The 12573-nt window shown below is 53.2% G+C and overlaps 2 protein-coding genes across 2 annotated transcripts in view; one reads left to right on the top strand and one right to left on the bottom strand.

The window, feature by feature from the left end:
- The first annotated feature begins 5189 nt into the window (after window positions 1–5189).
- Window positions 5190–6528, top strand: FAM212A (family with sequence similarity 212 member A). The gene has a single exon (XM_019505154.1). It carries the CDS (start codon window positions 5480–5482, stop codon window positions 6419–6421), a length of 942 nt encoding a protein of 313 aa, XP_019360699.1. The 5' UTR covers window positions 5190–5479; the 3' UTR covers window positions 6422–6528.
- A 1159-nt stretch (window positions 6529–7687) lies between these two features.
- The window catches only part of UBA7 (ubiquitin like modifier activating enzyme 7), a 50914-nt gene continuing 46028 nt past the window's right edge, over window positions 7688–12573 (bottom strand). The window contains exons 23-25 of the mRNA XM_019505155.1: window positions 10405–10506; window positions 9590–9690; window positions 7688–8042 (exon numbers count right to left, since the gene is read on the bottom strand). Coding sequence (XP_019360700.1) covers window positions 7910–8042; window positions 9590–9690; window positions 10405–10506 — 336 coding nt within the window. The 3' untranslated portion in view covers window positions 7688–7909. The remainder of the gene's footprint in view (window positions 8043–9589; window positions 9691–10404; window positions 10507–12573) is intronic.

The following is a 12573-nucleotide window of genomic DNA, read 5'->3' as shown; positions in this document are numbered from 1 at the left end:
CTGGGGACACCGGGGAGCCGGCGTGGGCTCCGGCACTCGGGCCGGGCTGAGCACTGGGGAGGCTGGCACGGACCGTTTCCCATCCGCTTCGCCCCGGGGCTGTCTCTAGCTGCCGGCCTTCCCGGGGTGCTGGCGGGTCGAGGCTGTGGCAGGACTGCCAGCGCCTGCCCTCCCGCTTCCCTGGGTGGGTGGATGAGAGCACTGCGTGGGGGTGCGGGGCTGCTGCTCGGGCCCCACGGTCCGGAGGGGCTTCACCACTCAGATCAGCCTTGCCTTTAGCACAGCGAGGGACTGACATTGGCCCTAGTCTCTTAGTACTGACCCTGTGGGGCTGCAGTCACTGGGCTTGTCCTGCCTGGCCCTGGGACTGGCTGGAAGAGACAGTAAGGTCAAGCCCCCTCTTCTCCTTTGGGGCTGCACTCCCAGACAAGGGTCTCAGGGGTCCTAGAGTTGGGTTACTTCTGAAAATCTTGGGTGTGGGACACATGTGACGCACTAGGCAGCATCAATACAGCCTCCCTCACCAAGCATGTCCCTGACTTGCGTGTGCACACCCCCACACATGCAGACCCCCCACCACACTTGCACATAAATGCACACACGTATGCACACACATACACACAGAGACTCCCCCACTATGGAGACATACATGTACATATACAGAGTGCCCACCACACACATCCAAGCACATGACAGCATGATTCTCTTTCACACACTGTGGCTCTGTGTAGTTAGTGTCCTGGGGAGGCCAGTGGGCCGTGATGGATCATCTCTCCCCTTCCTGATGCTTCAGAAAGAAGTGCTTTGCAGGAATTTTTACACTGGATTTCAAGATGGTTTGAAATAGGATGTTGTTGAGTGACATCATAATGACATCAGACCCGGGGACTCAGTGAGGCCAAAGATGCTAGTGGTATCAGAGTTGGGTGAGACCAGAAATTGGGAAGGCAGTTGGCATAGAGATGGTACTAGTTAATTCTGACACCCTAATGCCCAAGACCATTGTATTTTGACAAGGCAGGCACTGGGAAAAAGTGATTCCTGAGGATGAGATTTTTTGGACCCAATGTCACCAAGTCTGCTCCTGCTATTTCCCCTCACTTGAGTTCTGGGAATTGCCTGGGTAAGGCTATAGACATAAGAAATGTTCCCAGGAGCTTTTGATCAGACCCTTCACGATTTCAAAACCAGGTATTGGGGTCTCAGGATTGTGTTGTTATTGGGGAGCACTGATCTCCTGCAAGCTGACACCTGGGTGAACTTACCACATTTGAGAAGCTCTGATCTTTGACCTCTGATGCCCTTGGCAGTTGCTTCTGTTTCTAGTGTTTTACAATAGTGGGGGCCAACCTTTTTGGCAGGTGTGCCACAAATGAGCTCCACACCCACCCCAAGTGCCACTTCCATCCTTTTCCCTTCCCTGGTCTACTGCTCAGCTTTCTGCTCCCTGCCCTGTATTTCTTGACCAAGCTGCTTTCTGCTCCCTGTCCTGTCTGCCACTCTGTTGCTTGTCCCATCCCCAGTCTGCTGCACGCCACATAAAGAGGCTGCTCGTGCCAATTGTGGCACCTGTGCCATAGGTTGGCTACCTCTGGTTTACATCTCAAGTCTTCCGGTGTTACTGGAGGCAGGGCACTGGCCCAGGCCTACCCTGGCCTGTAGTTTATTTTCTGAATCCTGAGCTTCTGCTCCCAATATGCTGTGCTGTGCCTCTTCCTGTTGTGTTTAGTGTGCAATGGCTGGGTGGTACTGTAACCAGAAGAGCAGTGCTGGGGCCTGAGGTGATGATATCTTGGGGCAAAGTTGGACACTCAGGGAATGGCTGAGGGATTGGGGTCCAAAGCTGTGCTCCTCTGAATGCTCCATTTTTCCTTTTGTCTCCTGAAGCTATTAAGTTTGGACTTTTGTTGGGATTTTCTGGGTCATGTGGCCCAACTGGTGGCTCAGGGTGGTTCATGGAGATAGAAGCCTCTGGGGAGGTGCACCTCTGCAGTGACATCAACACCTGTACTGGGTGCAGTGCTAGTGGGAGCAGATCCCACTCACATCAGGCCAGCAGCATCCAGCAAAGTAGAGGGTAGCTCACCTAGGATGGGCATGGCTTACTGAGTTTCCTAGCTGTCTGACCTTCTTGGTGCAGGCTTGGGGGCTGGGGCATGGGATCATGGCTGTTTGGCCCCTGTTCAGGTTTCAGCTGATGGGGAAACAAGCACAAAGTGGTTTCTTTGAACTGGACCTAAATGGTGGTATGGATTTTTATCTGCACAGTATTTTTAAAATTTCAGTCTTTTGAATGGACTCAGGCTGTGAACATTTTCATAAACATTTTGCAGGATGCAAAAAGCATTTCTCACCCAGGTGTAAACATGGGCTTGTCTTATCACAGCAAAGACAAAAGGATCCTTTGTGGGTCCCAGCATTAGGCCTTTCTGTCCCAACAACTTCAGGTCCCCCTAGTACCAGCTTGTGCTTGAGCAGAAATAAACCTGATTGTGAAGTATAAATCCAGGTGCCTGGGAGAGCTGCCTGGGTGGGGCATGATGGCTTGCAGGGATTATAAGTGTGTGGGGGTGGATGAAAGCATGAATAGCCCCACCCCACAGCCCAGAGGAAGAGCTGCAATCCAAAGGTGCTGGGGTGGGTGTCAGGCTGAGTGAGCTCTGTGTTGGGAAGACCAAAACACTGAGGCTTCATATTCTTATTTAGTGAGTGGCAAGCTATGTGTAGCCTTCCTTGGTGAGGCTTGTGACATCTGGTCCCCTCACATCAAGCCACATCCCTACTCCAGTCACTTCCTGAAGTACCTTCTCAAATCGCATCTGCAAATATTTGGGGCTGACGTGGACTTAGCATATTACAGATGTGTATAGGAGAGGGCTCAGAGAGTGTAGAGAAATGTGAGGGAAGATTTGAGTTCCCTTTTTGACAGAACCTATGCTAGAACAGCTTAAAATGCAAAATGTCTTGTTGAAGACTGGGCCTCCTGGGGTTACTCCTCAACTGTGTCTGGGAACATTGTCTAATGCTGAGAGCATGAACAGGAAGCCAGGGCTTCTGGACTCAATCTCCAGCTCTGCCAGACTCCCTCCATGACCTTAGTCAGCCTCAGCCCTGGATCCGTCTTATGCTGAGCCCTTGTCTGAGAATGCAGGGCATGACATGGGCTGTGGGCTTTGGGAGCCCCAGCGGGAGAGCCCCTTTCACTTCATCAGTGAGTAGTAGAATTGTCTTTGTGGGAAGCAGTGCCAGGGTTGTACTGAACCTTGCTGGGCAGTTTGGGGTGGGTGGTACATTTTCTTTCTGCCCCACCTAGCATAATCTCTGTGTAAGCAGCTGCATGTTGTGGTGCTTGGCTCAATTGTGTCCCAAAGCAGGATGGCTCCCCCTGTGGGCTCTGCTTTACATTCCTCTGGGCACTGTGTGGCTGCCCCCATTCCCTTTCTTCTAAGAATTGCGAGTACCCCGAGCCCTGTGCATTGCCTAGGACTGCTGCTGCAGGAAATGCTCGGCTCCTAGGAAGTTGTCCCTCATCATGTTTCAGCCTGCCTGTGTGGCCTTTTGCCCCACTGGGAATTTCCAGCTTTCTGCCTTAAATTGTGGGCATCAATTGGAGCTCAGCTTTGTACATGAGAGTTGGGGTCCCATACAGGGTAGTAGCTGGGAACTTCCCGTAGGTCCAGGCTGGCCACTTTCAAGGCTCTCCTATCCCCCATACCACCCAGTGCTTGGTGCTCCAGAGCACCCTGCCTGGCACCTTTCTGGCCTCCTATTGGGCCAAGGTGGTGTCCCACCCAAATGTGTCAGTCCCTGGCAGGCTGGGACTTGGGCTGTAGCTGCAGACTGGGGTGGGGCGGCTGCTTGCTCACCCTGACATGCTGCTACATGCTGGCCAGGCCCTGTGCAGGAGTGGCAAGGAAGTGCTGCCTCAGGGCTGGGTGCATGGGGGACAGCCAGGGCCTGTATATGCAGCTCCTCTCACAGCTCCACACACAACCTAGGCAGCTGCTGTTGGCCCACTGGCCCCACAGCGTGGGCACCTTGGCTGAGCTAGCCAAGGCCCTGTAATCCTGCAGGATAGCCACACTGACCATTGCTGAGAGGGAACATGTGGATCCCTAGATGGAAGAGGCCTGGCATGCCTCCCTGTCCAGAGCAAGTCCCTGCTTGGATGTCAGGGTAATGCTGAGCAGTGTGGAGATCAGGGAGGGACAGTGGGATGTGTCAGAGATTCACATGAGAAGTGCAAAGTCCTGCACTTAAGACAGAACAATCCCATATCCTGCTACAGGCATGGGACCAACTGGCTAAGCAGCAGCTCTGCGGAAAAGGACCTGGGGGTTACAGTGGACAGTAAACTGGATACAAGTCAGCAGTGTGCCCTTGTTGCCAGTCTAACAGCATACTGGGCTGCACTAGTAGAAGCGTTGCCAGTAGATGGAGGGAAGTAATTATTTCCTTCTATTCAGTGCTGGTGAGGCCACATCTGAAGTATTGTGTCCAGTTTTGGGCCCCCCACTGTAGAAAGGATGTGGACAAACTGGAGAGTCCAGCAGAGGGTAATGAAAGTGGCTAGGGGGCTTGAGTACATGACTTATGAGAGGCTGAGGGAACTGGGTTTATTTAGTCTGCAGAAGAGAAGACTGAGTAGGGATTTGATAGCAGCCTTTAACTACTTGAAGGGTGGTTCCCAAGAGGATGCAGTTAGGCTATTCTCAGTGGTTGCAGATGACAGAACAAGGAGCAATGGTCTCAAGTTGGAGCAAGGGAGGTTTAGGTTGGATATTAGGAATAACTTGCACTAGGAGGGTGGTGAAGCACTGGAACTGGTTACCTAGAGAGGTGGTGAAATCTCCATTCCTGGAGGTTTTTAAAGCCCAGCTCGACAAACTCCTGGCTGGAATGATGTAGTTGGGGATCGTACTTCTTTGAGACTAGATGACCTCCTGAGGCCCCTTCCAACCCTAATTTTCTATGGTTCTATTATTCTATGATTTCTATCTGTGCCAGGGCAGAGTGTTGATTCTCACGTGTGAGGCAGAGAAAGGGGGGCAAGCAAAATGTAAAGGAGCAAAAGTTGCAGGGACGTGGTTGCCACGGTCAGTAGATGAACATTGTAATATTCTCTGATCATGTCCAAGAGGCCCACAGGAGCAGGATAGGGCTGGCACTGAACTCGTGCATGGATGACAAGGCCCCAAGGTCTGTCTTTTTTTGTTGCACTTTGGCTCAGCAGTGACAAAGCTGCTGCTGGTGGGGTATCAAGCTGCTGCTGGACACGTGCGGAGGGTGCAGAGGGTATGTAACAGGTGCTGTCAGGGACAGGACGGGTGATGTCGGGGGGTGGAAGAGTACTTCCAGGACAGCTGATACCTGAGGTGGGAAAGGTGATGTGTTCTCAGAGACAGGAGGGCACTGATGGGGTGTGTGACACTTCCACGGCTGGGGTAACTAACATGCCTTTTTCTTCTCACAGCTGTGCATGAAAGAAGCAGGGGACACACTGCGGGAGCAGATGCAGTGCATGGTGCAGACTCTTCATAACCTTAAACGCATGCAAGACCAGGCCCCACAGCCAGAGCCTATGGAGCCAGTATCTATTCCTGCCAAGCCTTCCCAGCAGCAGCGTACTGAAATTCGGGCGTCAGACACCTTTGAGGTGGACTCAGCCTGCTGTTTGGAGCTGGCTGGTGAGGAGGAGGAGCGGGCACTACCTGCCTTGTCCCCACCTGCCAGTGAAAGGAGCTTGGAGTTTGACTCGGGTTATTCAGAGGTGTCAGAGGGCACATGGCATAAGGAGGAGAGACCAGTGCTGCTCAGGAACCCTCTACCCCCATGTCAGCGGGCACACCGGCTCTCCGCAGGCAACTTCCTCTGTAGCAGCCCCAGCCAGGCCCCCAGTAGAAGGGTCCGGCCCAAATCCACATCTGATGCCTGCCTAGAGCAGTGGCGGGTTCTGGAACCAGCAGATGCCCAGGACTGGACCGTGGCCCTGCTGTCGCAGAGCCGTAACCGGCAGCCATTAGTGCTGGGGGACAACTGCTTTGCCGATCTGGTGGAGAACTGGATGGACCTGCCTGAAGTGGGTGCCGAGAGCTGCCGATTGCAGCCTCCAGAGCCCCCACGCTGGCTAGGAAAGTCCCACGGCTTTCTGCTTAGCCTCTCAGGCAATGTGCGACGCAAGCTAGCCAGTATCTCGCGTCCCAAAACCCATGAAGCCCCACGGCCTAGTGGACGTGACCCCTCCAGCACCAAGAGGTTTTCCTGTCCCCTTGGTTTTGGTGGGCGGCCCAAGGGGCCCTACCTCCATCAGTCCCACAACAACATTGCCCAGCTGGCCACAGACTTCAACTGCTTCGCTGCCCTCATGAACAGCCGGAGCCGGCAGCCCATCATCTGCAATGACATCATTGGCTACATCTGAGCCCAGCCCGGCTCCTGCTCCACCTCCCCTACCTTGCATTCTTCTAACCAAAGCCTAATTTTTTTTTTTACCACAGTCTGTAAATAAAATCTTTTTTTAATGACAAAGGTGAAGCTGAAGTTCGTAGCTGGAGGTGATGTGGTGCTAGCACTGGCCACAAGGGGCTTGTGTCCTGCTTCCCTGCAGGTGTGGAAACTGTGCTGGGCATGAAGGTTTGGTGCCAAGTTCTCCTGCAGGCATGGGACCAGCTTCCTCCCATCGACACTGCAACAGTCTGTGCTGAGCTTAATTTATACTGCTGCTGCACATGCTGTGTAGTGGGAGGGACCCAGAAGCACATGCTGCCCATAGGCATGATTTGCACACAAACACACACATACAAAATATGTATACACCCCCGCCCCCCATGCACCTGGACTTTCTGAAACAGTATTATTCCCATATGCACACACATTCGCCATAACATCATCTGTACGTCTGAGTGTCAGAGGTGTAGTTGGCTAGTCCACACCTCACAAGGCAGTGCAGACTGCCATGGTGCTTGCTGACACCCCTGCTGATTGTAATGGCATGATCAACTGCCACTGCTGTCATGGCTATTTTCTGCACCCCCTGGCAAAGGTGGCTACTTCCCTGTTGCCCCTCCTCAGTTACACTACTGCTGAACATGTGCACGCAGACACACAGCCCATACAGATATATGTGCACCCACTAACAGAATGCTTCCATACACACAAACACACACACACACACAAAACTAGGTCTGATGTATCACTGTGCACTTACAAGATGTATATACATACACTCCCACAGACATATGCATGTGCACACGTTCCTACCTACATGTACCCATGTAACGATGCACATATACACATGAAACTATTTGCCCAGAGCAGTTCATTATGGGAGTGGACCCTGTCCTATGAAATGCCACTGGCTGTAGGTTTGTGACACTGCCAGAGCTCTTCAGCAGCTGTATTTTGGCTACACCCAGCCCCCATGGCCAAGACTGCTTGTGTAGGGCAAACTTTTGGAGGTTCCTTTCCCCATATACTGAAATTCTACACTTTCTCCCTGCCTGCCCCTTCTACTCTACACCACAGTTAGACAGGGCCAGCCATCAGTGCCTAGAGTAGGCCCTACCCTTTTGGAAAGGATTGGACAGGGCACTCAGAGGGCACAGACGATTCAAGGCATGCTGCTGAGCTGCACAAAGGGCTTCGTGGGCTCAGCAGTCTGAGTTCTGACATGGGCAGGCTCCCAACAGCAGCAATCATCACAGGTTTTATTAAGCATTTCTCCTGATGAGAGTGGCATCACTGCTTTATTACCTATGCATAAGTGTCCTATTGAAGCCCAGCCATGAAAAGCTGTATAGATACAGAAGAGAGGCTGCCTTGTGTTCTCTGTTCATTTGGCTCCCAGCTGACATAGGAGTTGAAGGAGGAGTGCACTGTACCTACATGAGGCAGACTCCAGTTACTGACTTCAGCAGAGCCGGAAGTGGATGGGGGGTAAGGTGGTGTCGTCGTCCTCATCTTCACAGATGACCTGCAGCACCAGGACAGGAGGCAGCTGCTGTACCGCATTACTGGCATCACCTCTTACAAGCTGGGTCAGTCTGGTGCAAGGGAAGAAAAAGGGTTAGCATGCCAAGGACAAGGTGAAACTCCAGCATGGAGGGTGCTGTTCAGTGCATACACTGGCATGGACAGGGCATGCCGAATCCAACCATCTCAACCAGTAGGGCTGGGGCATCAGCTGAAAGACATCAAGCTGTCCCTGGGAATGGCCCCAGCTGCCTTAGCCAAGGACCAGAACTGAGTGCAAAGGACAACTCACTCAAATGCTCTTCCTTGCCTCAGTTTCCCCAGGAACACTGGTTCCCCAGGGACTACAAAGTGTGGTCTATACTTGGGGGGGTGGAGGGGGCAGAAAGTGGGGGTGTGATTTGTGTTCCTGAGCTTACCATGGAGAAGTCTGTACAGCTTTGAGGTTCAGTGTCCCCATGGCACACTCAGGGAGTCTGTAACTACCCCTCTCTAGGTTCCCCTCTTGTCTTGGTATGTTCAAGGCATTAAGGCTGGCATGCTGTGCATGGTGGCACTAGGGTGCAGCAGTCACAGGGGCTCCAACACCTGAAATTGTCTAATAGGGCTCAACAGCCACAGTAGCCGCATTCTGACCCTCCTGACATCATAAATGTGGTGCCAATGCCATCCTGGCCACAGCCCAGACTGTCAGCAGAGGACTAGGTCATTGCTTAGCACTGGATGGCTGAGCAGGTAGCCTCCAGAGGCCTGTCCTGAGCTTCTTGCTGGGGAAGCCAGCACAGAGCTGGGCTGGGGCCCCAGCTCCAGGCACAGGAAGGATTGACAGCAGGATGTTTATCCTGCAGGGCAGGCAGGCCAGGGCGAGGCTTTGCAGCTGCTAGGATGAGCTTGGCAGCTGGAGGAGCTCAGCCTGGATGGGAGGGGCACAGCCCAGCTCTTCATGGCCTCTTTTGGTGTACATCCACATACCCACTGGGCTCAAGAGCTCTGGGGAGCCAGGGAAGGGTATGTAGATGAACATCTGGGTTAAGGAGGAAGAGCCCTGGTGAGCTGTACAAGAAGGGGGCAGCTGGGGCTGGAATCGGAGTCAATTGGTTCAACAAAAGTGGTTGTGCAAGCTGGGGAAGCTGGACACAGAAGGGTGGGCATGGTCCCAGGTTGGGGAGGGATGTCAGGGTCTGGGTCCCACCATGCCCGCCCTCCCTAGCATAACAGTGCTGGCAGCCCCTCTAAGCATTTCCATTATCATGGGGAGGGGTTTGGTAGAGGTGCTATAACCAGCATGGACCTCTCAGCCCCCTCACCTCCTACTGGCACTACAATGACACAGACAGATTGACAAGGCAGCTCCAGTAACAGCTGCACAGCCAGAGGACCAGTGAGTGGGGCACATTTTGTAAGTATGGGCTGAGAATGCCTCAATGCACCCATTCTGGTGGAGCACAATCCCTTCCACCTTTACCCTGAATTCTGATCTGCAGTCCCTACTGTCCCAGCTCCTGTCATATACACAGCTCTGCCAATGTCCCTCAATCCTGACACGCAACCCTAGCCCTTCTAGATGCATAGAAAGGTACAGATCCTAGGGTCTAGATGGGCTGAGCACACAGCCTACCTCTGGATGAGTCGCTCCTCTTGTTTCTGCTTGCTCCAGAGACTGTGGTAGAGGGTGGCCTGCTCGTGAAGTAGCATGCTCACCGCCAAACCATGAACACTCTGCAAGACGAGAGCGAGCAAATAAGCTTGTCCTGGGAGCAGGGGCTTTCAGTCACTCACTCTCACTTTTCATGAATCAAAAGAACAAAGCAGAAAGTGGGATAGGAACAGTGTGAACTGGGCATCTACTCGTTGCAGGGCGGTCCCACTTGGGAAGGCAATCGTATTGCTCACCAGCCCCTGAAAAATGGTCTGATACCACAGCCTGCAGTACTGGGGCTGGGTGGCAAAGTCCTGGCGCTGCACTTTGTAACCATCTCTAAATGGTGATCACTTCCCCCAACTGCTGCAGAAAAATGAATGTTACTCATCATAATTTTGTGAGGAACTTCTGAAACAGTGTTTGGGGTTTAAATGAAAATCTGAACAATTTCACCAGAAGTTGGAATTTTGGGGGGAAACTGAATTTGACAGGAAGCCACTTGAGGCCCCCAAATGCACAAGTGTATATCCTGTGTGCATGTGCAGCACTAACACCCCCTCATGAGAAGTGGTCTGGTGGATGTGCTCCCCCATCTGTCAGAGTAAGATAGGCACAGAGATCTAGCCCTTCTGAAAGGGGGCAGCCATGTCACAAATCTCCATACAGAAATGGCCAGGATTCTGGAGGGAAAGGTAAGAGTAGGGTGATTCAGTGCAAGAGGGAATCCTTATTCTCAGAACCCCTCTCCAGAGCCAGGCTCCCACCGGCAGGGCAGGAACAGGCTTCCTCACCTTGAGATAGTCCAGAAGCTCCTGCAGTGTCATCTCCTTTCCATCATCCCTGATCCCTGGCACCATGAACCGGTCCCAGCAGCTCCACATCTTCTGGCCATACTGAACACAGAAAGTCACAAGGGGAGGGTGACTGCTGGAGCCAGCTTGCTGAGGCTGCCCTCCCCACAAGTCCCCAGGCCAGGTCAGAGTGCCTCAGCACCTGGGAGGGCAGAGGATCTAACAGAAGCCATCCGCCTATCCATCCCGGCTCCTGCTTACTGCCCTGTCTGGTTGATACCCCTCAATACAGCCATGGAATTCCCAAACTGTGCCCAAGAATGCTGGGTCATGGGTCAGCAGAGCCTGGCATGAGGGCAGGGGTGAATGGTACAGCCCCTCCCCTTTAGAAAGAACCAGACTCATCCCAGAATGCAACATCTTCACCAGGCTTGAACTGGCATGCATCCTCCCTGCATCTTCTGCCTGACATTTGCTAGTGAGAGCAGGGAGGCGAGGTGAAGCCGAAGTAGCTCAACCATGTATACCGCTATCAGTTGCCATTGCCAGGATGGTGTCCTGAGTGAGGGCACACTAGCTTGGCAGCTGTAGGAGGCCATGCCTGGTCTGCTGGACCCTTGCTCTGGGGAGTGCCCAGCTATTCTTAATGGACAAAGTCAGCTCAGCACCTATGACCCTGGAACTGGGCATTCAGTGGGGGCGGTAGGGTAGCCCCAACAGGCAACAAGCACAAAGCAAATATTGCATGAATCTCCAACCTCCCCAGCTGTTGTCCTGTAGAGCTAAGATGTTCACCTGCAGAGAGGAAGGTTATGATGCCCTACCTGATGTAGGGACAGCACATCCATACAGGGCTAGAGCTGAGCCTGGGCAAAAAGACTATGGCCTCAATGTGCACACACTCACCCTCAGGCTCTGGCACCCTCAAGACTCTTCAGTGCAAGGGCTATTACTGGCTTGCAGGCTGGGCCCTGCTGCTGTCTGTGCTTTGTGCTGGGCAGTGATAGGGAGTGGTTGCAGAGCTTGTGGAGGAGAGGCCAGGTTGAGCCAGACCCACACAGAGGCCCATTGAAATACTGCTCATCCCAAGCACAATCACCCCCTTCTTCTGCCCAACACTGACTTGCCACGCCCCCAGCCCGTAACCCAACTGGCTCCTGCCTGGGGCAGCTCTGGCCTCTACAACAAAGGCCTTTCTGAGGAGCTGTCCACCCGCTGGCACAGGATGCAGCACAAATGGAGAGGCCAGTGACCACACAAAGGGGCAGTGTCCTGGCAGCCCAGGGCTCCTCAGCAGCTGCTGGTTTGCTCAGTTTATTCTAACAGGACTGGCTAACCTCTACCAGCAGCCATGCAAACCCAGTTGTTCACAGAGCTATCAGTGGCAGAAAAGGCCGTAGGAGGCCAACAGCATTGCCCATCAGGCTCGGGATGCACATCTGGCCAGGATGGGCAAAACAAAGAGCACAGACACCTCTGGATGAAGATCCCCATCCTCCCAAACCTCTACCTGTGCTAGGTCTTTGACAGCTCCCAGAGTTGCTCAGCTGAGTCAGTCCACGATATCCCTGGCCACAGCACTGTCTCTTTGGCCTTGGTGTGGATCATCTCACAATGTGCCAGCTCAGGGCCTGGCCATGATTCAGATAACAGCAATACTGCACTGACTTCCACATAAGGCTGTTCAGCCAGGGTCAATGTGGTTGTCATCCTAAACTGGACCCGTCTCAACTGCCACCCACATCTACTCCATAAAGTGTTCTCTGCCCTGAAATAAGCCTGCTTCTGTCCCAGAGAAGACCCCCAAGCAGCCCCTGCTTTCTGCACTGGGGTAGGTTCTGTTTCCTAACAGGTCAAAAGAGGAGTAACAAGCATGCCTGCAGCAAAATACAGCATAACATGCTTGTGGAGGGGGAAAACTGAAGCACAGAGGGATGGGACTTGTTTAAATTGCTAGGAGTGATTTGTGTGAGACCTGGGAATGGACCCAGGAGTTTGGAGTGGCAACTGCTGCTCTATCTGTTCAGCCTATGGGTCATATAGGTTCCTGTTAGGACAGCTTGTCCCACACCCAGCTTGCCAGGCCAACACAGGCCACACTGCTCTTGTAAGACCACGGCAGAGCTGCGGCTGAAGCCCTGGGACTTGTAACATGGCCCTCAGCCTTGG

The sequence above is a fragment of the Gavialis gangeticus genome, unplaced genomic scaffold (genome assembly GCF_001723915.1).
Source record: "Gavialis gangeticus isolate Ggan-Ray unplaced genomic scaffold, GavGan_comp1, whole genome shotgun sequence".
In the NCBI taxonomy this organism is placed as follows: Eukaryota; Metazoa; Chordata; order Crocodylia; family Gavialidae; genus Gavialis; species Gavialis gangeticus.
This window is presented reverse-complemented; position numbering and strand designations above follow the sequence as displayed.